This window comes from Musca domestica, unplaced genomic scaffold, assembly GCF_030504385.1.
Source record: "Musca domestica strain aabys unplaced genomic scaffold, Musca_domestica.polishedcontigs.V.1.1 135, whole genome shotgun sequence".
NCBI lineage: Eukaryota > Metazoa > Arthropoda > Insecta > Diptera > Muscidae > Musca > Musca domestica.
This window is the reverse complement of record NW_026712181.1, coordinates 1,450,934-1,475,448: the sequence shown is the minus strand read 5'-3', so window position 1 is coordinate 1,475,448 and position 24,515 is coordinate 1,450,934. Positions and strand designations below refer to the sequence as shown.

Below are 24,515 nucleotides of genomic sequence, written 5' to 3'. Positions count from 1 at the left end.
CAATTTAAATAAAAACTAGTTTTTGCTAAATATTATTTCCGATATTTATGATGGCATATAAATTATGAAAATTATTCCCCGAACACTATAACCGCAAACAGAAGCAACATCGTAAATAAATATTTATTTTTCTTTTTAATTGTAGCGTCAGCAAAAATTTGTTTTGTTTTTATACCCGCAGCCATATGGCTACAGAGGGTATATATCATTTGATACGGTCAAAACGTGCCTAGTCGAAATAACGGTTTTAGACCCTAGGTTTCTTTGGACCAAATCCGTTTCAGAACATTTGGAGTCGATCTACCGATGTCCGTCCGTCTGTCTGTCTGGCTGGTGCGCACGATAACTCTCGAAGGAAGTATCCGATTTGATCCAAACTCGGTACATCGTAATATTTTTGTCAAACTTAGATCGAGTTCGGAGATGGGCGATATCGGTCCACTCCTTCTGGTACCTCCCACACAAAATGTCAAAATTTTCAAAGAAACGAATTTATTGCACAGAAAGAGAAAGGATAATCCGATTTTGCGCGAACTTTGCGAATCCTAATATTTTCATCAGTGCTAGACCAGGTGTGAAAAGGACAATATCGGTCCACTCCATCAAGTACCTCCCCCACAAATGGTCAAAATTTTGAATAATTACAACTCTTATTAAATGTGATTTAAAAGTCCGATAGTCTTTAAATTTCACACATCCTATTAATTTTATTAGACCAAGGTCTGGGGTAAAAATGGAATGTATCGGTCCACTCCTTCTGGTACCTCCTCCCAAAAGATAGAAAATTAAAAAAAATATTTTCTGCACAGAAAGAGAAACGATAATCTGATTTTGCTCGAACTTTGCAATTCCTAATATCTTCATCCGTGCTATGTCAGGTGCGAAAATGAACAATACCGGTCCACTCCATCAAGTACCTCCCCCACAAAGGGTCAAAATTTTGAATAATTACAACTCTTATAAAATGTGATGTAAGGATCCGAACGTCTTCAAATTTCACACATTCCAATATTTTTATAAACCCAAGATCTGGTGTTGACATGGCATGTATCGGTCCACTCCTTCTGGTACCTCCCCCACAAAGTGTCGAAATTTTGAATATCCATGAAGCTCATAAAACGCCAAATTAACATCCGATTCCATTTAGATTTGGCACATCTCAATATTTCCATCAACACAAGATCTGTTATAAAGGTGGTATAGATCGAACCATTTTTTCTGGTACCTCCCCCATACATAGGGTTTAAGATTTTGAAAAATAAAACACTCAAATAAAGCGAAATAAGCATCCAACTCTGTTCAAATTTCACACATACAAATATTTTTGCCAACACAAGATCTGTTGTGAAGTTGATATATATCTGCGAACCCCTTCCGATACCTCACCCACAAAGGGTCACAATTTTCAATAATTTTATCTGTCATAACTTTCGAAACAATTTAGCAATTCTTTACTACTTGCTATACTCAAATATTTCTCTCAATAAAAAGCTTGATATGATTATGAAATTTATCGGAATTTATGATTTCGCATAAAATTGGAAATAAATATCCTTTCCTGTAATTTTGGCCAATATTTCGCTCAATATTTTTTATTTGTATCAGATGAAGTATAAAAATGGAATATTTCGGTAGACTCTATCTGGTACATCACGCACATTTTAACATTTTCTAAAAATTATTACATATCTCATATAAAGTGAAGGAGTTAGTCGATATAATCCATACCAGGAACATCGGAATATTTATATATACGAGAGGAAATGGACAATATTGGTCCATTCCTTCGGAACCTGCTCCATAGAGGGCCAAACGTTTGAATAATTGTAATACTAGTCAAATATATTTTGATTATTTAATCGAACATAGGCTGAGGGTATATGTCTGTCGGCAATACCGACTGATACTTTTTAACTTGTTATAATATGAAACAACTTGGGAGGCCCATATAATTTGTGCTGATCTTCAACTGACACAACAAATTTCATTCACTCTTTAAGCAGCTGTGGCTAAAATAAGACAGATATCAAAATGTGGCAAACTTTAGAAATATAGCTTAACCATTAATTTTGTCAATAACAGTTCAGTTTAAAAATATATATTATAGTAGATTAAAATATCTGGACTGAATCGAGGAATTTATAGTTGAATTGGAGAAGGTAGAACTGAATAATAGGTGCGTTTTCTGTATGTCAATAGGAATATAAAACAAGTTAAGAAGTATCAGTTGGTTTATACGACAGATATATACCCTCAGCCAGTGCTCGATTATTTAAATATATTTTGACTTCTGTTATGATTGTTCAAATTGTTGACACTCTATGAAGTAGGTTCCGAAGGAATTGTACATTTCGTATCGGACCTAAATAAATATGATAGAAATATTGCGACGAGCAAGGTTTGGACTATATTGGTCCTTCACTTTGTATGACATATATGATAGTTTTTAGAAAATGTTAAATATTCATGAGGTACCAGATATAGTCGACCGAAATATTCTATTTTCATGATTCATCTAAAACATATAAAAATATTGGTGCGGACAATATTACAAGAAAATCGAACATTTATATCCAATTTATGGAAAATCATAAATTCCATATTCATCTCAGGTTTCTGGCTTATAGAGATATATTTAGATATAGCAAGTTGTAACGAATCGCTGACTTGTTTCGCAAGTTATGACAGATAAAATTATGGAGAATTGTGACCCTTTGTGGGTGAGGTACCACAAGGGGTTGGCAGATATCTATCATCTTTACAATAGATCTTGCGTTGGCAAAAATGTTCCGAAGTGTGAAATTTGAGGGAGTTGGATGCTTATTTCGCTTTTTCCGAGCGTTTTTTTTTTCTTCTTTAAACCTTGAACCCTATGTGGGATAGTTAGTAGCAGAAATGGTCCGATCTCTAACAGCCTTATAACAGATCTTGTGTTGATGGAAATATTGAGATTCACCAAGTCTAAATGGAATCGGATGTTAACTTTTCATTTTATGAACTTCTTGGATATTCAAAATTGTGACTCTTTGTGGTGGGAGGTACCAGAAGTAGTGGACCAATATATCTCAACTTCCCAGCAAATCTTGCGTTAGTAGAAATAATGGGATGTGTGAAATATCCGATCGGATTCCTAATTCGGATTTTATAAACGTTTTGAATATTCAAAATGTTGACCATTTGTGAGGGAGTTACCCGAAGGAATAGTCCGATCTCTACTATCTCTATAACAGTCATTGGATCAATAAAAATACTGTGATGTGTGTAATTTGAAGACAATCGGACTGGGAAGAGTTGGAGGTACCTAGGTGCCGCACCAGGCCTCGCACTGACGCAAATATTAGGATTGCAAAATAGGACTATATTTTCTCTTTCTGTGCAGTAAAATATTTTTATAACTTCCACCTTGGAACGGAGGGTATAATAACTTTGTCATTCCGTTTGTAACATTCCCAAAATATTCATCGTAGACCCCATAAAGTATATGTATTCATAATCAGCATAAAATTCTAAGTCGATTTAACGATGCCCGTCTGTCGTTGGTATTGAAAATGAGATATATTGGTCCCTGTTTTGGTTTAGTATCCATATAACGGTACCTTTCAATATTCGGTATTTTGTTGATTTTTGCCACATTTTCCACGAATTTGTATAAAAATTGGTAATTGCAGGTCATAATGAGTTTTTGCTCGTATCGTATCGTATGTATAAGTCCACGTCTTCGTATAGCCCCCATATAACTATACCTTCCGACATTCGGTATTTTAATGATTTTAGCAACATTTTTAACAGAATTGTTTTAAATTTTGTATTTAAAGTTCGTAATAGGTACTACAGCCTATAAAAAATCCCGTATGACGGCCCTCGTCTTAGTATAGCCCCCATATACGATACCTCCTTATATTCGGTATTATGATGATTTTAGCCGCATTATTCTCCAGAATTGCTTCAAATTTGGTATTTGAAGTTCGTAACAGCCTATGACGGAAAATTGTCTGTGCAGGTTCACGTCTTCGTATAGCCTCCATATAACGGTACCTCTCGATATTCGGTATTTTGATGATTTTAGCGTCATTATTCACCGGAGTGGTTTCAAATTTGGTACTAGAAGTTCGTAATGGATACTACAGTCTAAGACAGAAAATTGTCTGTGCAGGTCCACGTCTTCTTATAGCCGCCATATAACGGTACCTCCCGATATTCGATTTTCTTTTGTAAGTTTCGCATTTGAATATTGTAATGCCTTATGACAAATGTTACCTATGCAGGTCCATGTCATCGTATAGACCCTAATATGACAGCTACATTCGGTATTTTTAAGATTTTAACAGAATTTTTAACGGATTTAACTGTTTTTGAGAATTGCCAAATTCGTTCCAAATGGTGGAGGGTATTCAAAGTTCGGTCCGACCAAACTTACAGTTTTTTCTACTTCTTTTAATATTTTAAGTTCTTGAAAAATGGTGGAGAGTATTAAAGTTTGCCCCGGACGAACGTAGCTGTTTTTTTCAATTTCCTTAATAAACCCATTGTTTGGTAATAAGAATTTTCGCTGTACCTAGTTGGGGTATTGCAAAAGCATTGACAAAACAATAATACCACTTTGATTTCATAGAGAAGGAAATACAAAGCATAATAGTTTTGCTGATAAGGAATCTCATAGGTTGAACAAAAAACTAAAATTTCCGCAACAAGAGTTGGCATTTGTCTATATACGGTGTAACAAGATGAAATCTCTAATTTTAGTTTTATTATTTGCCTTAATTTCCACAACGTTCTCAGCTGAAATTTCTGGATATTTTAGCGACGCAGGTAATGTTAATTTTTTTTTTTCGAAATTTCATATAAATTTCTGTTATTTTCAATCTATAGATTTTCCTGGTGCTTGTTACTACGATGATCTTCTTGTGTGGCCCGATGACATGGGCCATCCAAAGAATGGCAAATGTGAACGTCTCTATTGTCTAAATGAGGAGGGTTATGGCAAATTATTAAGGTTTGTTATCGTATGCGATTTTTATTGCGAGTTTTGTCATATGTACAAATTTCGATATTTTTCAGTTGCGGAGTTTCAAAACCTCCCTTGGGCTGTAAATTTGGTGATGTCATTGCACCCAATGCCAACTATCCCGATTGTTGTAAAAGAGAAATTGTTTGCTAATAGAATGTCAATTTAACAATGGCTTGACAAAAATTGTTGATTTACCTATACCACAGATGAGTTAAAATGCCGGGACTTTATGCAAAACTTAAATTCCACAATAGCCCAGTTATCGATGTGCGTGTGTGTGTGTATTGTTACAATTTATATAAAACAATTTATTTGGTTTGTATTTCAAATATTAAATGTTGTTATATATTTCGAAAAAATAAATTCCCTTTCAATTTATGTGTTTGCGAATGTGTGGGTGAGTGTGTGTGTGTGAGAATAACAAAAATATAACACCTATTCACACATTCTCACGTTAAGCACCAATTCCAGTTATGGTCCTCCAAAAATTGAAATTTAAGCCATTTCAATAGTTTCAATGAAAATCCACTAGCTCTTCGAAATTGAAAAAGCACATGCAGACATACACCCGCACACAGATACAGGTCTATATATCTAAAATTCTAATACAGAATTTAAAACTAAACAATATCAGCCACAGTGAATGGAGTGGTGATTGCAATAAAGTGATTCATTGGATAACCGTACTCAACACGGTTAGTAGATGTGTTGATTATTCTCCCTCTACATATGTATGCTTGTGAAGAGAAAAAAATATCATAAATATTTTTAGCTTTAAATATAGGGTTATTGAAAGGATTTATGAATATGGAGGATATATATATTTGAAATATTTGACTAAGTCATATACGAATAAGGATGGGTACTTTGGGAAAACACATTTTTGATATTTCTTGGACCATATGATGGATACATTATTTTTGTAATTTCATATACCTTGTACCATTAACCAGTTAAGAAAGTCATAAAGTCGGGCGGGCCGACCCTACACCACTTTGCTAATTTAGTAGATCTCCACATAACAATTAAAAGTTTTTATGGGAGAATTCAATCATACACGCTATGATTATGAATATAATTTAAAGGTCAAAGGACTAAATATGCCGAAGCATTTGTATCTTTTAAATTCGGAATTGTATTGCACAGTTGGTGCACAATTAATTTGAAATCATATAAAGATATATATGGGAGCTATATCCAAATCTGAACCGATCTCGATAACATTTGGATATTTCTGAGCTTTATTTGATATATTTCCCTGAATATCGTTGTTACGGAGTGCATATTATGGCTGTGGGTAACAAATACAACAAATCGGATGAACAATATGTATGGGAGCTATAGCTATATCTGAACCGATCTTCACCAAATTTGGCATACTAGCTTCTAGACTCAATTCGGTCGTATGTGCCAAATTCCATTCCATTTGGGCAAATATTAGACGTTTGGTGCACAATAAAAGGTAAATCGGACGAAGTTATATATGGGAGCTATATACAAATCTGAACCGATCTCGATAAAATTTAGCAATGGTATTTCCGAGCTGCATTTGATACATTTCCCCAAATATTGTTGTTACAGAGTGCATATTACGGCTGCGGAGGACTAAAATAACAAATCGGATGAACAATATATATGGGAGCTATAGCTATATCTGAACTGATTTTGATCAAATTTGCCATACATATTTTCAGGCCTAATTTGGTTGTATGTGCGAAATTCCATACTATTCGGGCTGATATTACACGTTTGGTGCCCAATAAAAGGCAAATCGGACGAAGATATATATGGAAGCTATATCTAAATTTTTACCGATTATCTCCAATTTCAATAGGGTTCGTCCTTGGGTCAAACCAATTATTTGTGCAAAATTTCATTTTTATCGGATAATAAATGCGACCTGCATTTTTTTCACAAGAATACAAAAGTAACTATGGGTCTATCTCGCTTCCTTCTCCATGTTACAAACATATGCACAAAGACATAATACCCTTACCACTATGTGGTGTAGGGTATAAAAAGACTTTGGAATATATGAAAGTTATATGCTATCGTCCAAAAAGAAGTCCATTCATTAAATGGATAATTTTCCGGAATCGAAATGGGAAAAAATTGGGTGCTTTTCTTTACAAACTTTCCGCTAATAAAATACGTAAAAGTACAGGGTGACATAAAAAAACTGCAACAAAGTCAAACACCATAATTTTAATTTTTTTTTAATTTTATTGACTGAAAGCAAAAAATGTCGGAAATAGCATCAAATTTTAGTATAAGTTTAGATTTGTTCAAATTGGTCAGCGTTGTCACGAATTATGGCCTTCAAACGGCCAATGCAACCGTCACACGCTGCCCGAATGTTGCTCTGCGGTATTTTGGTCCATTCCCGGCGAAGCTCTTGCTTAAGGTGATTGACACTTTTGTATTTTTTAGTGCCAACCTTGGTTTCAGAAATACTCCAGACACAATAGTCCAATGGATTGGTATCCGGAGATTTTGGTGGCCATTGTGCACTGGAATTGAAGCGAGAAACCTAATGTTGTAACTATAATTGGGTGGCTCGTGCTGAGTACGATGGTGTTGAGTCCTGTTGATATGTATTCCTTTAACATAATCCCTAATATCAGGTTCAAAAAAGGAATTTATTTTATCTGACTCCTGCCGTCACGATTTTTTAAACATTTACAAAGACTCCTGATAATGAATCATAGTTTTTTTAATAATTTCAAGAACTTTGTCAAGGTTTTCTTTCAATTGTATGTTTTGAGCCTCCTGAAAAATATTTGTGTCAGAATAGTGGATTTTGGAATTTATTTTTCTGAGATATCTTAGAATTATTGGTTTTTTAAAAATAATTATTAAGTTCTATTTTAGCATTTTTAATTCTTAAAAAAATATTTTTGAAAGAAACTAAATTGTTTAAATTAAAATTTTAATTTTTTTAATATTTTTCAAGATATTTTGTAGAATCCTAGATATTATTTTAAAAAACTCAATGATAGAAAGAATAAGTTTTTATATTGTTCAAGGACTCTTTCGTGAAAGTTTTATTTTTTAAAAATATTTTGCATTAACTGGTTAGAATCAAGAATTTTGTTAAAAAAAAAAAAAACTGAAACTTTTTTGAAAAAAAAAAAAAAAAAAAAAACAAAAGTTAATTGTAGGACTTTTGTAATTGTGAATTTTTTTCTATATAGATGTCGTTTAATACTTCTTGCCAGAATCCGCGATATTTCTGTATGCCTTTTTTGTAGAATGGCGGATTTTTAAGTATTTTATTTTTTAAAATTCCTTTCAGAATATTTTATTTATTAAGTTTTTTTTTTTAAATATTTTTCATCAACTTGTTAGAATCGAGAATTCTTTTTAATATAATCATGGATTCTTTGAATAATTTTCAAAGTCTTTTTTAGAATTGGCTCTTTTAATTTTTTTTTTTAGGACTTTGGAAGAAATATTCAAGGAAATTTGATATATTTCGTTTGAAACTTCCTGCCAAAGATTCGGGGATACTTAGCTCTCTAGGAATTTTTTATATGGTGGCTTTTTAAAAGTATTTTTATGGGAATTTTTAAGAATTGTGGATTAAAAAAGTTTATAGTTATCCATTGATTTTTTAAAAATATTTTTTAAGGACTACGGAGAATCATGGATACATATTTTTCAAGGATTTTTTCGGTTATTTCTTCCGGTTCAAGAATCGTGAATTTTTCTAAATATTTTGCAGAAAAATTCCTGTCGAAGAATCATGGATTTTTTAACAACGTTATCATTAAGATTTCCTTTCTATGAATCGTAGATTTTTCTAACCTCAGTCATATGGCTACAGAGGGCATTTGATACAGCCGAAATGTGCCTCATCGATATAACTGTTTTAGACCCTGGCTCTTTTGTACGAAATCCATGTCAGGAATCGATCTAGCAGTGTCCTTCCGGCTGGTTGGAGCGCATGATAACTCTCGAATCTTTTTTTTTTAAATCGTGGGTTTCGTAAATGTTTTTTTAAAGAAATTTTTAAACATATTATTCAAGACTTTCAAATCATATATACCCTCTATAGCCATATGCCTGAGGGTATAAAATAATTTTGGTAATAATTTAGCTCTACTCTAATTCTCATTCGAAAACAAGGGGGGATGTATGTGGTAGTCCAATAGGCTTGTCACGAAATTTGGTTTGAAGTCGAGTAAGAATCGATCTGTTCATTTTTTCGACATCGAAATAGGACAAAACTTAGTGGCCTGTCTTTACAATTACTTAATATTACTCTCAGTCATGTTCACCAGTTCCTCTGTTGAAATCACGATAGAGCACGATTCTTTTTAATTACACCCTGGCCAAGATTTAAGGATTTGTCACAAATATTTATTAAAGACTTTCTGGCCAAGATTCGCAGAGGGTTTTAGTTAATTTTCTTGGACTTTTTTGTACTACTTCAAGATATTTTTATAATAGTTAATCTTTTATTTTACTTTTCAATAGCTCTTTAATATGGTGATTTTTTATAAAATTTTAATTTTTTTGAAAATTATTTTCACAGTCTCTTAACACATTGATTTTTAAAGAAATCAAGTTTTTTTTTTAAATATTTATTTTTTCAACATTTTATAGAATCTTTATGAATATTGGATTTTAAATACGTATTTCAAGGACTTTTATTTGTATCATTTTAGGATGATGGATTTTAATAAAAATATATTTCAAGAACTTTGTTTTGGAATTGGGGATTTTTTTACATTTGTGGAGATTTGAAATATATTTTATAATAACTTTTGTTAAACCGTGAATTTAAATAATGAATTGTTTTCTTGGAATGCGGATTTAATTTTTTTTTTTTTAATAAAATAAAATATTTTTCTGGACATTTAAAATATTTCCAAAAAATTAATTGAGGTCCTGGAATTTTTTGAAATTTTTTTCAAGAACTTTTTAGAATTGCATTGCCTTACCCCCTGGTAAACATTACCATCGTTCTCCACTAATAAACGAACGTTGTTTTTATAAAAACAACAATAAAGGGATTAAGCCTGGCCATTTTGCAACAACAGAATTGTATTTTTTAAATTTTAAAGGACCTCAAAAAAAATTTTTAACTCCTGTTTTTTAATATTTTTCAAATGATTTTTTGTAAAGTTTGCAACATCTCGTAATTTTGGTCTTAGACCCAAGATGTTATGCATCGATCTTCCTATCTAGCCGAGCTGAGTCGATCTGTAGATGAGTGTCCGTCCGTCCAGTTCCTTCCGATTTTTAATTTTTTGACCTCGGGATAAGAATAAACACAGTCGTTAGCCATCTCTTTACAACCCTATGCGATTCTCCAAACGTCTAATTCAAATTTTTTTTATTTGGTTATTGTCACGGTTTTTTATGTCACGACCACTCCATTTCATTTTCTATTCAAAATGCAATTTGTTAGTCTCACTTTGGTTTCTTGTTACAGCTGCAGTTTTTTTTTTCGCTTAGTGTCATTGCATTGTTGGTCGTTTCGCATATTTTTTGGTAACATTTCACATTTTTTTCCTGGTTACATTTTCAGATATTGTCAAAGTATCGGTTTTTATTGCCATATATTTGCGTAGTTTTAGTTTTATTTATTCATTCGGTTTTCAGAACAACTACTTTTATGGATGGGTGTTCGTTTTTTTTTTCCGTTTGGCTGATCGAGTTGTAGTTCGAGTTCAACAATTTGTTCGTTGTAGATATTTATGAACACATCATCTCATCAGTTGATACACGGCTGCTGCTGCTGCTGTGTTGCAAATATATTTTCGCCGTACACGCACTCATACAAACAAACATATTTATTAATATTGATAAATATATGGGAATATTTTTTTCCTATTTTTTTGTTTTTGAGAGAGAGTTTTGTTTCATTTGATTACTTGTGTGACATGGCAAATAATAGAGGATTTTGGTTTTGGTTTTATATGGACAGTAAGACAGTGTTATTTTTCAGAAAAATTGCTGTAATTATAGTAAAAATTCAAATATCGAGATGAGGTAAATTGTGCTGAATTGTGCTCAACTAGCACAATTTTCACAATTCTTATTATTTTTAGAAAAATTACAGCAATTTTTCTGAAAAATACTGTTTTTTTTTCGAAATTGCCATATCTTGAAAACGGTTAAAGATATTGAAAAAAAAAAATTAACGGCACCAGTTAGCACAAATCAAGCACAACCCAGCACAACTCTTATTTTTTCGAAATTCGAAAATTGCAATTCTGGCATTCTTTCGAAATTGTCGTTCTTTTTCGAAATTGATAAGAGATATCGGAAAAATTTTAACGGCACAAATGGGCACAAACCGAATAGACTCAGCACAACTTTAATTTTTTTTGAAATTCGAAAATTGCAATTCATTTAGATTTTTTTCGAAAAAAATTTTCTTCGAATATCTCATAAACTTTTTCGAATTTCGAAAAAACAAATTTCGGTACAATTGAGTACAAATCTAGCACAACTTTCCCTTTTTCGAAATTCGAAAATTGTAATTCCAACGGACACCACATTTTAAATGTGAATAAATATTTTGTGTCTCGCACCATCGCTCGTTGCTGTGAGACTGGTAGCGTAGCCCGACGTCAAGGAAATGGATGGAAGAAAACAAGAACATCAGCAGAAATGGTTCGAAAAGTAAAGAAGCGACTTGATCGAAACCCGCGTTGCAGTGGCCGAAAAATGGCCCAAGGTAAAGCCATTAAAATTCCAAAAAGTGCAAGAACTTACACCGCAACAGAATGAAAATAGACTCAAACGAACGATGAGAAAACAATTGTTGTCCAGCAGTTTGTTAACAAACAAAAGATCGTGTTTACTTACCAAAGAGGTCAGCTGAAAATGTGCACATTCGGTTGGCCACCAGAACTCAAGCGCACGCCAAGGTGATGGTCGCCCTCCGCTCGTATTAATCATGTTAATTTATACCTCTAATTGATTCTCCAATACAATATTGAATCATGTTACACATTTTAGTACTACTCGAACCCTTGGAGAACGAGTCGCGAACATTTCACCTGTTCTCATACAAAATCAGTAAGGAAAAATCATACACAAATCAGTAAGGAAAAATCAATAGTTGGGCGGGGCCGACTATATAATACCCTACACCACTATGCATATTTAGTAGAGCTCCCGTACCAAAATAATTTATTTCAAGTAGATCATACCACCTATCAACATTTGGCTTTAGATCAGTTATAATTTGGTTTCAGAAAGATATAACATATAGGAGGCATATAGTATTCTAAATTGATTTTCACAAAATTTGACGGGTACCGCTATATGGGGCTATACAAAAACGTGGACCTATACATACAATGTTTCGCCAACGGAACTATAACACATTAAGACCCACAAATACAAATTTTCAGACAAATCCATGTCATTTCCAATACCAACCATCCCAGGCACAATTGGTATTGACGCTACTAAATTTTGACGCTCTATGTCATATAATGTGAGCTGTACCTTGATTTCAAAAGACAAACGGACAGAAGGACTCGGAATTTTATGCTGATTATGAATATACATACTTTATGGGGTCTACGACGAATATCTAGGCATGTTACAAACGGAAGAACAAGTTAATATACCCTCCTTTCCAAGGTGGAGGGCATGAAAATATATATCGGAGCCGAGTTCCACCAAATGGAAACGTAAGTTCTGAAACTCACTCCATTTGGGTTGAGCCGTTTTTTGCCGATCTCTATAAAATTTGGCAAAGGTATTTCCGAGCTCTATATGATATCTGGTACCAAATATCATTGTTGTCGAATGCATACTACGAATGTGAGGGATTTAAACACCAAATCGGATGAGCATATATATGGGAGTTATAGCTATATCTGAAGCGATTTTCCCCAAATTTGATGTACTTGCTTCTAGACTGAATTCGGTCGGATGTGCCAAAATTCAGGTCATTTGGACTGATATTGGAAATTTGGTGCACAATTAACCTCAAATCGGTTGAAGATATATGTGAGCTATATCTAAATTTTGAGCCGATTCTTGCCTATTTAAATTTAAATTAAATTAATAGGGTTCGCCCTTGGGCCAAACAAATATTATTTGGAAAATTTCATCTCAATCGGATAATAAATGCGACCTGAATTTTGTTCACAAGAATACATAGACTCAGAATGTGATTCTACGAAGATCCTCAAAAGTAACTATAGGTCTATCTCCCTGACATAATGCCCTTACCACTACGTGGTGTAGGGTATAAAAATTACTTATATCATACAAAGTGAAGAAGTAGTTGATATAGTCCAAATCTGGCAGGTTATAATGTCTATATCAGGCTTAGGTCCGACATTAATTTTCATTAATGCATTTGTAAACAAAAAATTTCAATTTTTGCTGGTTTTCCTCTCAAATAACCTGAGAAGTGTTAAATTCGAAGTCACGATGAAGAGCCTTCGATAAACCTTAAAATTTCTCCACTTCCCGACATAACTTCGAAAATGTTCCTCTTCAAACCAAAATCTGCAAGGAAACACTGTAACCCAATTTTTTTCTATTGCCAAATGTTTGATTAAAATATGAACAGAGAAACTAACGACCATTTGGATGAGTATTTTGTCGACCATAAAAGTAGATTTAAGCTTCAAAAAAATAAACCTTTTTTCCATTTTCGTCATGGAGATTTTCTCGTTTGACATTGGATAATTTCGGATGCAACAAGCGAAAAAATGGATTCCGCACGGGTATTAACTAAAGAAAATAAAATTCAATTACATGGTGTTGTTGTTTTTTAGAAATAAAAATATTCATTTTTTTTTGCGGGGAGATTAAAATATATTGACAAGTAAAAATGAAAAAAAAAAAAAACAAACAAACATTTTACAAAGGTCAAATTCAGTAGGCAGCGGCACACAAAATGCATGTGTTTTTTTTTTGTAATCAGCCCACAAACATATTATTTTATTGGAAAATAATTCCAATACAATTATGACATATGCATTTTCGCTTATCAAAATCACTTGTTTTCTTTTCCCATCCATTCGACAATTCATTGCAAACATTCATTCAGTAGATTGTCATCAGCTCAAAGATTAAGATGAATCGAATTTTCTTCTACGCCATAATTTGTAGTTTATGTTTTGAACTGGCCCTGGGCCAACAACATTTGAGATATTTCAAAAGTTATGGTAAATCGTAATTTCGTAATTTATTTTTATTATTGTTGTTTTCATTTTAGAAATTTCTTTGGAAAATGAAAATAAAAACAAAAACATTGTTTTGCTTTCAGATCATCCCGGCAAATGTGTTTTCGGCGATCTGGTGTTATCACCCGGCGAAGAGGGTCAACCCAAGGGCAGTTGTTTGCGTTTGGTTTGTCAACAGAGAGATGGTCTTGGCACACTAAAACTGTGAGTTGTTTTGTTTAGTATTTTCGTCGTTTGTTATTATTTTTGTATAAACAAAATAATAAATAATTGTTTATTAAATTTTTGTAGTTGCAACAATGGAAGCGCTGTTAAGCCCCGCTGTCGTCTTGGTGCCCTGATCAATCCGAATGGCGTATATCCTGCATGCTGTGAGAGACAAGTTATTTGTGACTAGATTAATTGAACCAATTTGTGATATGTTTTAAAATTTAATTTTAAATGAAACAGCGGACTATTTCTTATAAGAAAATATTATAAGTGCACTTTGTACTTTTTTTTTTTGCTTTGCAATAGGATTCCCATGGTAGTATTAAGATGGTAACACTGTACAATAATATTTTTACCATTTTTATACCCTCCACAATAGTATGGAGATTATAATAATATGTCATTCCGTTTGTAACACCCCGAAATATACATTTTAGATCCCACAAAGCATATATAAATTCTTGATCAGCATAAAATTCTATGTCGATTTAGCGATGTCCGTCCATCTATTCGCCAGTCCGTCTATTCATATAACGGTAACTACCGATATTCGGTATTTTGATGATTTTAGCGACATTATTCACCGGAATTATTTAAAATTTTGTATTTGAAGTTCGAAATGGATACTACAGCATAAGACAGATAATTGTTTTTGCAGGTCCATGTCTTCGTATAGCCTCCGTACAACGGTAATGATGATTTTAGCGACATTATTCACCTGAAATGTTTCAAATTTTGTATTTGAAGGTCTTAATGGGTACTACAGTATATTACAACAAGTTAAAAGGCAGTAAGTTAAGTTAAAATTTTAAAAATACCGAATATAGCCGTTATATTGCGGTCTATACGAAGTGGACCTACATAGGCATTGTTTGTCATAAGATATTGTCATATTCAAATTCGAAACTTGAAATAAACGGTGAATAATGTAGCTAAAATCATGAAAATATCGTATATAGGGAGGTATCGTTATATCGAAGCTGTTCGAAGACCTGGACCTGTATAGACAATTTTTTGTCACAGGCTTTAGCATACATTACGAACTTCAAATACCAAATTTGAAACAACTCCTGTAAATAATATCGCTAAAATAATCAAAATACCGAATATAGGGAAGTACCGTTATATGGGGCCTATACGAAGACCTGGATCTGCATGGACAATTTTCTGTCACAGACTGTAGTTTCCATTACGAACTCTAAATGCGTAATTTGAAAGAATTCCGTTGAATGATGTCGCTAAAATCAGCAAAATACCGAATATAGGGAGGTACCGTTATATGGGGGCTATATGATAACGTGAACCATGGCCCTTTTATGAACTTAACCTACCTACTGGACAAATTAACATGTGTACAAAATGTTAGCTTTCTATCTCAATTTGTTCGAAAGATAGCGTGATTACAAGAGACAGACACACAGACGGACAAACAGACAGACACACAGACGGACAAATCGACTTAGAATTTTACGCTGATCAAGAATATATATACTTTGTTGGGTCTGATATGAGTATTTCGAGGAGTTACAAACGGAATGACAAAGTTAATATACCCTGCATAGTATGGTGGAGATTATAAAAAATTGCAGGTCCACGTCTTCGTATAGGCCCCATATAACAATACCTCTATATTTTGATTATATTAGCGACAATATACACAGGAATTGTTTTAAATTTCGTATATGAAGGTCCTAATGGGTGCTGAAGCCTATAACAAAAATTAAGTGATTGCGTCCTCGACTTTGTATATTTAAACGGTATTTTTCGATGACATTTTTTTTTTAAATTTTCCATTTCCTTACAAATGGTGAGGGGTATTAACAGTTCGTCTCGATCATTGCACAATGAAACCACATCCAATTTTCCTGTCCAAAACCAATTCAACATCTCCATATTTAAATCCTGAAACTCACGTTGACTTCAATATCAATTTTCAGAATTTGAGCTCTATTCCTTCATCCAATGCATATTCAGAACAATCTACCTCTCCCCAGACACCAACAGACACCAACAGTGATCCCAAATTAGTACAATTTAGTACTTTTCGAAAAATTACATCACTTTTCGTAGAATTATAGTACACATTTACAAAGACACCTCTGTATCTCAATTAAAGATACCAACAGAGACCTCAATATTAAATTTCAGGATTTCAGCCCTATTCATTCAGCCAACACCAAATATAGTACTATTTTGTTCTTTTCGTACAATTATAAATGACATTTTCAAGACCACACCATATGTCAAACACAGACAACAACAGTGCCAACCATATGAAACTTAAGAATTTCAGATCTGTTCCTTAACCCTATTCCAAATATGGTACTATTTAGTACTTTGCGTAGAATTATAGTACATATTTCTAAAGCCACTTCTTTATCTCCAATACAGATATCAATAGATACCACAATATTAAATTTCAGGATTCCAGCTATCCCTTTTGCCAATACCAAATATAGTACTATTTTGTACTTTTTGTACAATTATAAAAGACATTTCAAAACCACCTCCATATCTTAACCACGGACACCAAAAGTTGTCGTAATATAAAATTTCGAGGTTTAGCTCTATCTATTCACCCCATAACAAATTTTAGTACTATTGAGTACTTTGAGTACAATTATAGGAAACATTTTCAAAATCACTCCATATCTTAAACACAAACACCAACAGTGCTATCTATATCAAATTTTAGGATTTTAGCTCTATTCCATGACCCATTACCTAATTTAGTACTATTTTATACTTTTCGCACAATTATAGTACACATTTCCAAAATCGCCTCTATACCTCAATCCCAGATATTAAAATAGATTTCAATATCAAATTTCAGGATTCCAGCCCTATACCTTCACCCAATAACAAATGTAGTACTATTGAGTACTTTTCGAACATTAATAGTACGCGTTTTAAAAACAATCTCCATATCTCAACCTCAGACACCAACAGCGACTTTCATATTAAATTTCAGGATTCCAGCTCTATCCCTTTACCAGTACTAAATTTAGTACTTTTCGTACAATTTCGTATATTTCCAAAACCATCACCATATCTTAACCACAAATACCAACAGAGACTTTAATGTGACATTTGAGGATTCCAGCTCTATTTCTTCACTCAATACCAAACAGATATCCCAATACCAAATTTCACATTTCAAACACAATCTGCTCACCCAGTTCCCAATTATACCAAATATTGTACTATTTAGTACTTTTTGTGGAATAGTAGTACACATTTTCAAAACCACCTCTTTATCACAAACCTGCAACCAAAAGTGACCCCAATACAAAATTTCAGAATTCCAGCTTCAACTGTTCAACCTAAACCAAACTGTTTCAAATTTAGTACCATTTACTACAATTCGCACAGTTAGTACACATTTCCGAAACCACCTTCATATATCAAACTTATCTTGTAAACCTTGATACTCATACCAAATGTTAAGTTTTTAGATCTATCCGTTCGCATTAAACCAAATGGTACCATTTTAGTAGTTTAGTACCATTTCAGAACATTTCCTAATCTAAAGCATCGATTTTGATACATCTATTCTGCACTCTATCAGTTACTCTCATTCCAAATTTCAGAATTATAACTCATTCTGTTTACCAAATACAAGGAATTCAATTTTCGTACATTTTAGGACTTTTAGTACGAGTTTTCAAAAAGCCAGTATTATAACGCGCCTATGCATCAAGACTGAAGCTTGTACAAAATTTATAGATTCCACTTCAGCCATTGAGTATGGGCGTTATTTCACTACTTGGAGGTACATAGAGTGCGTGGTGTATCAAATGTATGAAATTAGACAAAAATGTATATGGGAGCTATATCCAAATCTGAGCCGGTTTTAATACAATTTGTCAAATTTATTTTTGTATCAAACTTCGTTACGCATTCCAAATTTCATTGAAATTTGTGATATTTGGCCGTTTTGGTGCAAATCGACGGAACATATGGGAGCTATATCGGAATCTGAATCGAATAAAATATAACTTAGCAAATTAATTTTTTTGCCACTTTTTTTTTACACATTCCAGATTTAAACTAAGCAACAGGTATGCATACAATTTTTTATACCCTACAACACTATGTGTTGGGGGTATTATAAGTTTGATTGGGTCAAAAATTATGTAACACCACGAAATATTGGTTTCCCCCATAGGAAAGTATATATGGACCTTCCTAGCCGAGTTGAGTCGATCTAGATATGTATGTCCGTCCGTCCGTCTGTCCATGTTAATTTGTAATCACTCTACAGGTCGCAATTATGGCTCGATCTTCACGAAATTGAAAATGGAGGTGGGGTTAAGGTCAGAATAGAACCCTATTTCTTTTGGAGATGATCGCATAATATTTAGGGGTAGAAATGGACCAAAAACTGAAAAATTCCTGATTTTGCAGTTGCTCTACAGGTCGCAATTATATACCAATCAGTGCGGAAGTTAGCAGGGGCTAGAGCTTAGGACTGGGCAGAAGCCTTCCAATTTTGATGGTCATCGGGTAATATTTAGTGGGTGAAATAGCCACAACATTTGTGATAAATAAAAGTAAAATTTTCCATTAAACCGCGAATATTTTTAATCCCGGCGAAATCACAAATAGACGAACAGGTCAATTCTGACCGTTTCGTAGATGCCGATAGTAAATATGTCGGTTATATATAGAGAAATATATACAATGTATATATAGAAGGAAGGGAATGTTAGCTAGAATGCTTATATCTCAAGAATGGCTAGACCGATTTCGGCAATTTTTGTCAATTCAGAATGCCCTCTTGACATAAAAATATAAAATCTAAAAAATCGCCTAAAAAGATGCCTATTATCATGTTATTATAGATTTTGTAGAATTTTGTGACTTTTTTTATATTTTCATATTTTTTATCGCATGCGATTTTTTCAATTTGATTATAATATTTTGTAATATTTTTTCACCTTACAACACAGGTTGGGGATATTATATAATTATTGCAAATATCGTCCGATCATCACGAAAATTTTCACAAGGGTACGGTTGAGCTCAGAAGGGCTAGGCCTATTGTTTTCTAAGACGTCCGCAATATATTTAGGGGTTGAAATGGACCAACAATTAAAAAATTGTCCTGATTTTGTAGCCATTATTAAGGTCACAAATAGAAACCAAGGGACACGAATTCTCGAATAAAGTTAGAGTTTAAGACAGCAGGTAGAATGGACCACTACTTTTATGGGAAGAAATACCAACATTTCCATTCTACCGAAACACTGAAAATAACTTACAAGCAATATCCAAGAGGCGAATTTTTGGTTTTTTTATGCTGATTTCGTTGACGAATATAGTAAATTGTCATAGACAGCAAATCATATAGAAGAGTCTAAATTTAGAGACACAGATGGGCCTCTTCCTTTTGGAAATGATCGCAAAATATGACCCAAAAACAGAAAAAAATCCTGTTCACACAATTGAAGCCAATTGACGCGCCTGAGAAGAGAGTTAATGACAGGGAAAGTTCTAGCATTTTGGATGACCATTAGATTATATTTAGCTGTAAAATGTAGCGCAACGACTAACAGCACGAAGGAGTGCGTAAATATTGGGCAAATGCCCCTAGGCAAAATACTAAGGGTAATATCTGGGCAGTGTTCCGTGACGCAATTTCAAAAGCGAAATCTTCCAAAATGGATTTGGACATAAGGGGGCTTCTAACATATTGTAGTGTTGTAGGGTATCACATGGTCGGCCCCGCACGACTATAGCCTTTGCTTACTTGTTTTTTTTTTTTTTTTTTTTTTTTGAGTTACCCCAAATTCTGTTGTTATTATTTGGAAATTAGCTTGAGATCATTAATTACAAACAAACAATTAAAGGTACAAATACGTTCCTCGTCGCCGATGAGTAGTGCCATCTACATGTGAAGCAAGAAACTATTTTATTTCATCATTGAATGGTTCAAGTCTTTGATTATCATATACATTGGTTTTTGAATTGGTAGTACAAATATTCATGTGCAACCACCCTGAAATAGGGGAAACGGGTTACTTTGAACCGTTTCAAGCTATTGCCAGTGTATTATACATTTTGTAGAACAGTTTATAACAAAACATAATATTTTTGTCATGTTTGTATAACGGATTGTATAACACCCAATTATTAAAATTAAATATACTGTTATAAATACGATTCTAACACATTATAATAAATATAACACAATTTCACAAAAAAATACTTTATTCAACAAATTTGAGTTGGAATAGGAAAATATTCCTACCTGTAATATTATGAAAAAATTATGCATAGCGTAGCAACCAAGTAGGAAGTGTCTGGGTATATCACCAATTTTTTATATTGTCTGTGAGACATTGCTAACATTTCATTACCAGCTTCAATTTTCTCCCAATAAAAAGAAGCCCAGAAGAAACGACTGTTCGAATCTTGAAATTTTGAGTAATAGTCACTCTTCGTTCAAAGGTTTAAGACTGGGTTTTTGGTTATTCGTACTTGAACGGTTCGAAAAGGTACTAATGATGCCCTTTGTATTTGAGGAAGCTGTAGAGCTAGAACTCTAAATTTTGAATGAAGGTCACTGATTTAGTACGATAGGTATACCAAATGGTTTTTGGAAATTTGCACTATAAGTGTACGGAAAGTATTAAAATGTACTAGATTTGGTACCATTTCGTATCGAAAAGTACTAAATTTATTACAACTTAAACTTAAATTTATTACAACTTAAATTTACACTACTGGCGGACTGTAAGATTGGGCTATGGAGGAAGTTTTCGGAATTTGTACTTATGCACTCGAAAAGTACTCAATTTGTACAACATTTGGTACCATTTCGTATCGAAAAGTACTAAATTTAGTACAATTTAAACGGATAGAGCTGGAATCTTGAACTTTGAAATTTAAACTACTGGCGGACTGTAGGATTGGGTTATGGAGGAAGTTTCCGGAATTTGTACTTATGTACTCGAAAAGTACTCAATTTGGTACAATTTCGATTTGGGTGCACCAAAAGGGCTGGAATTTTTGGAAATTTCGAAATATAGGGTGAGATGAAAAAACTGCAATCAACTTCTGACTGCTGTCATTTCCAAGCCACTCATCCGACAGCTGTTAAAATTATTCCAGTGACAGCTCATTATATTGTTTACAAGCGTACAAAAGCATTTGGTTGAGAATTTTCTAGGAAAAAAGTTATGCGTGGTGGAATTCGAGCGTGATAGCGTGATTTCTTTACATTTGGCTGGAAAACCACAAGTGGCTATCGTTAAAGCAATCCAGCATTTAAATGTGAATAAATCTTTTTCTGTTCGAAACATCGCTCGTTACCGTGATACTGGTAACGTAGCCCGATGTCAAGGAAGTGGACGGAAGAAAACAGCAACGTCAGCAGAAATGGTTCGAAAAGTAAAGTGGCGACTTGATCGAAACTCACGTCGAAGTGGCCGAAAAATGACTCGTGAGCTTAACATATCGCAATATTCCATTCGGCAAATATTGAAGAACGAGCTCGGGGAAAAGCCATTGACATTCCAAAAAGTGCAAGAACTTACACAACAACAAAAGCTGTACGTTCGGCCGGGCCGAACTTTTAATACTCTCCACCATTTGGTACAAATTTGGCAATTTCCAAAAAATTAAATCCATTAAAAATTCTGTTAAAATCTTAAAAATACCGAATGCCTATACGATGACGTGGGCCTGCATAGGTAACTTTTGTCATAAGTTATTACAAAACTTGAAGAAAAATCTATTTATAATGTTGCTAAAATCATCAAAATACCGAATATGGGGGGTGCCGTAATATTTGCGCTACACGAAGACGTGGACCTGCACAGACAATTTTCTGGCATGGGCTGAAGTATCCATTACGAACTTCACATGCGAAATTTGAAACAATCCCGGTAAATAATGTCGCTAAAATCATCAAAATACAGAATATCGGTGGTACGGTATATGGGGGCTATACAAAGACGTGGACCTACATGGCTCATTTTTTGACTCAGTATGTAGTATCCATTACGAACTTCAAATACCAAATATGAAACGATTCCGGTAGACAATGTCGCTAAAATCATCAAAATATCGAATATCGGGAGGTACCGTTATATGGGGGCTACACGAAGACGTGGACCTGAACAGATAATTTTCTGTCTTAGGCTGTAGTATCCATTACGAACTTCAAATACCAAATTTGAAATAATTCCGGTGAATAATGTCGCTAAAATCATCAAAATACCGAATATCGGGAGGTACCGTTATATGGGGGCTATATAATAACTTGGACTTACATGGCCCATTTACGAACTTAATCTGCCTACTGGCAAAATATACATGTGTGCAAAATTTTAGCCTTCTATCTCAATTTGTTCGATAGATAGCGTGATTACAACAGACAGACAGACGGACATGGCTAAATCGTCTTAGAATTTTACGCTGATCAAGAATATATATATATACTTTGTTGGGTCTGACATGAGTATTTCGAGGAGTTGCAAACGGAATGACAAAATTAATATACCCTCCATAGTATGGTGGAGGGTATAAAAAAATATACTCAAAAAAGCTAAAGAGTTGCTTCGCTTGGCCGAGAATATGAAAATGTGCACCTTCGGTTGGCCACCAGAACTCAAGCGCTGGCCATGGGGATGGTATGGGCCACCGTAACAGCCGATGGTCGCTCTACGCTCGTATTAATTGACCGTGGCATCAGAATAAAGTCCAAATATTATCGCGAAAGTATTCTGGAGGGTGTATTAAAGCCTTGGGCACGCAAACATTTTGGCCGCAGGTCTTGGACGTTCCAACAGGACTCAGCAACATCGCACTCAGTACGCACCACCCAAGAATGGTTACAAAATGAGGTTCCTCGCTTCATTTCCAGCGCACAATGGCAACCAAAATCTCCGGATACCAATCCTTTGGACTATTGTGTCTGGAGTATTTTGGAAAGCAAGTTTGGCACTATAAAATACCAAAATGCCGATCACCTAAAGCAAGCGCTTCGCCGGGAATGGACCAAAATACCGCAGAGCAACATTCGGGCAGCGTTTGACAGTATCATTGGTCGTTTGAAGGCCATAATTCGTGCCAAAGCTGACCAATACGATTAAAATTTAAACTTATTCGAAAATTTGATGCTATTTCCGATATTTTTATACCCTCAACCTTGGAAAGGTGGAGTCGGTCTGTCCGTCTGTCTGTCTGTTGAAATCACAATACAGGCCACATTATTTGACGTAGAGAAAATTTAGCAGAATAATTTGCCTTGCGTCTAGGATGGTTGGTATTGAAAATGACATATATTGGTCCACGTTTTGGTATAGCTCCCATATACCGGTACCTTCCGATATTCGGTATTTTGATGATTTTTGCCGCATTTTTTCATGGATTTGTCTAAAAATTGGTATTTGTTGGTCATAGTGGGTTGTAGCTGCGGTGGCGAAACATTGCATGTATAGGTCCACGTTTTGGTATAGCCCCCATATAATGGTACCTCCCGATATTCGGTATTTTGATGATTTTTGCAATTTTTTTTTTTTTTTTTTGGATTTGTCTAAAACCTGGTATTTGTTGGTCATAATGGGTTGTAGCTCCTCGTTTGGTATAGCCCCCATATAGCGGTACCTCCCCATATTCGGTATTTTGATGATTTTTGCCACATTTTTCATGGATTTGTCTAAGAATTGGTATTTGTAGGTCATAATGGGTCTTAGTTCGTGTGGCGAAACATTGTGTGTATAGGTCCACGCTTGTGTATAGCCCCCATATAATGGTATATCCCGATATTCGGTATTTTGATGATTTTTGTCACATTTTTTCACGGATTTGTCTAAAAATTGGAATTAGTTGGTCGTAATTGGTTCTAATGTTTCCATTACCCTAATCTTCGATATTCACAATATCGATATTCACAATATCTTCGATATTCTTCGATATTCACAATAACCGAATTCGAGCCTACCACTTTCATTGAGCTTTTATTAAAAAAAATCGTGTTTGCGAAATAAAATCTAGTTCATTGCCAATAAATGTTTGAACCATAAATTTTTGATACGGCACATGTGTCATGTGAATTCATGTCCATATTATCTGTCAATTGTATCTTCACTTGTAATTGTTTACGATTTTTAAATTAT

General features: G+C 34.0%; 2 protein-coding genes across 2 annotated transcripts; both read left to right on the top strand.

Annotated features, from left to right (window-relative positions):
• Positions 1-4,681: 4,681 nt before the first annotated feature.
• Positions 4,682-5,704, top strand: LOC101895793 (uncharacterized). Its single transcript, XM_005188122.4, has 3 exons — positions 4,682-4,809; positions 4,870-4,993; positions 5,059-5,704. The coding sequence occupies exons 1-3, from the start codon at positions 4,725-4,727 to the stop codon at positions 5,156-5,158; spliced, it is 309 nt and encodes a 102-aa protein (XP_005188179.1). The 5' UTR covers positions 4,682-4,724; the 3' UTR covers positions 5,159-5,704.
• An 8,297-nt stretch (positions 5,705-14,001) lies between these two features.
• On the top strand, positions 14,002-14,650 carry LOC101895966 (uncharacterized). Its single transcript, XM_011296122.3, has 3 exons — positions 14,002-14,160; positions 14,262-14,382; positions 14,470-14,650. The coding sequence occupies exons 1-3, from the start codon at positions 14,070-14,072 to the stop codon at positions 14,573-14,575; spliced, it is 318 nt and encodes a 105-aa protein (XP_011294424.1). The 5' UTR covers positions 14,002-14,069; the 3' UTR covers positions 14,576-14,650.
• The last annotated feature ends 9,865 nt before the right edge of the window (positions 14,651-24,515 follow it).

Bases quoted from the DNA above. Each gene is read 5' to 3' on its own strand.
- LOC101895793 (XM_005188122.4), top strand. From the start codon at position 4,725: ATGAAATCTCTAATTTTAGTTTTATTATTTGCCTTAATTTCCACAACG. The intron at 4,810-4,869 runs GTAATGTTAATT...TTCAATCTATAG, and splicing joins TGGATATTTTAGCGACGCAG to ATTTTCCTGGTGCTTGTTAC. The intron at 4,994-5,058 runs GTTTGTTATCGT...GATATTTTTCAG, and splicing joins GGTTATGGCAAATTATTAAG to TTGCGGAGTTTCAAAACCTC.
- LOC101895966 (XM_011296122.3), top strand. From the start codon at position 14,070: ATGAATCGAATTTTCTTCTACGCCATAATTTGTAGTTTATGTTTTGAA. The intron at 14,161-14,261 runs GTAAATCGTAAT...TTTTGCTTTCAG, and splicing joins GAGATATTTCAAAAGTTATG to ATCATCCCGGCAAATGTGTT. The intron at 14,383-14,469 runs GTGAGTTGTTTT...AAATTTTTGTAG, and splicing joins GGTCTTGGCACACTAAAACT to TTGCAACAATGGAAGCGCTG.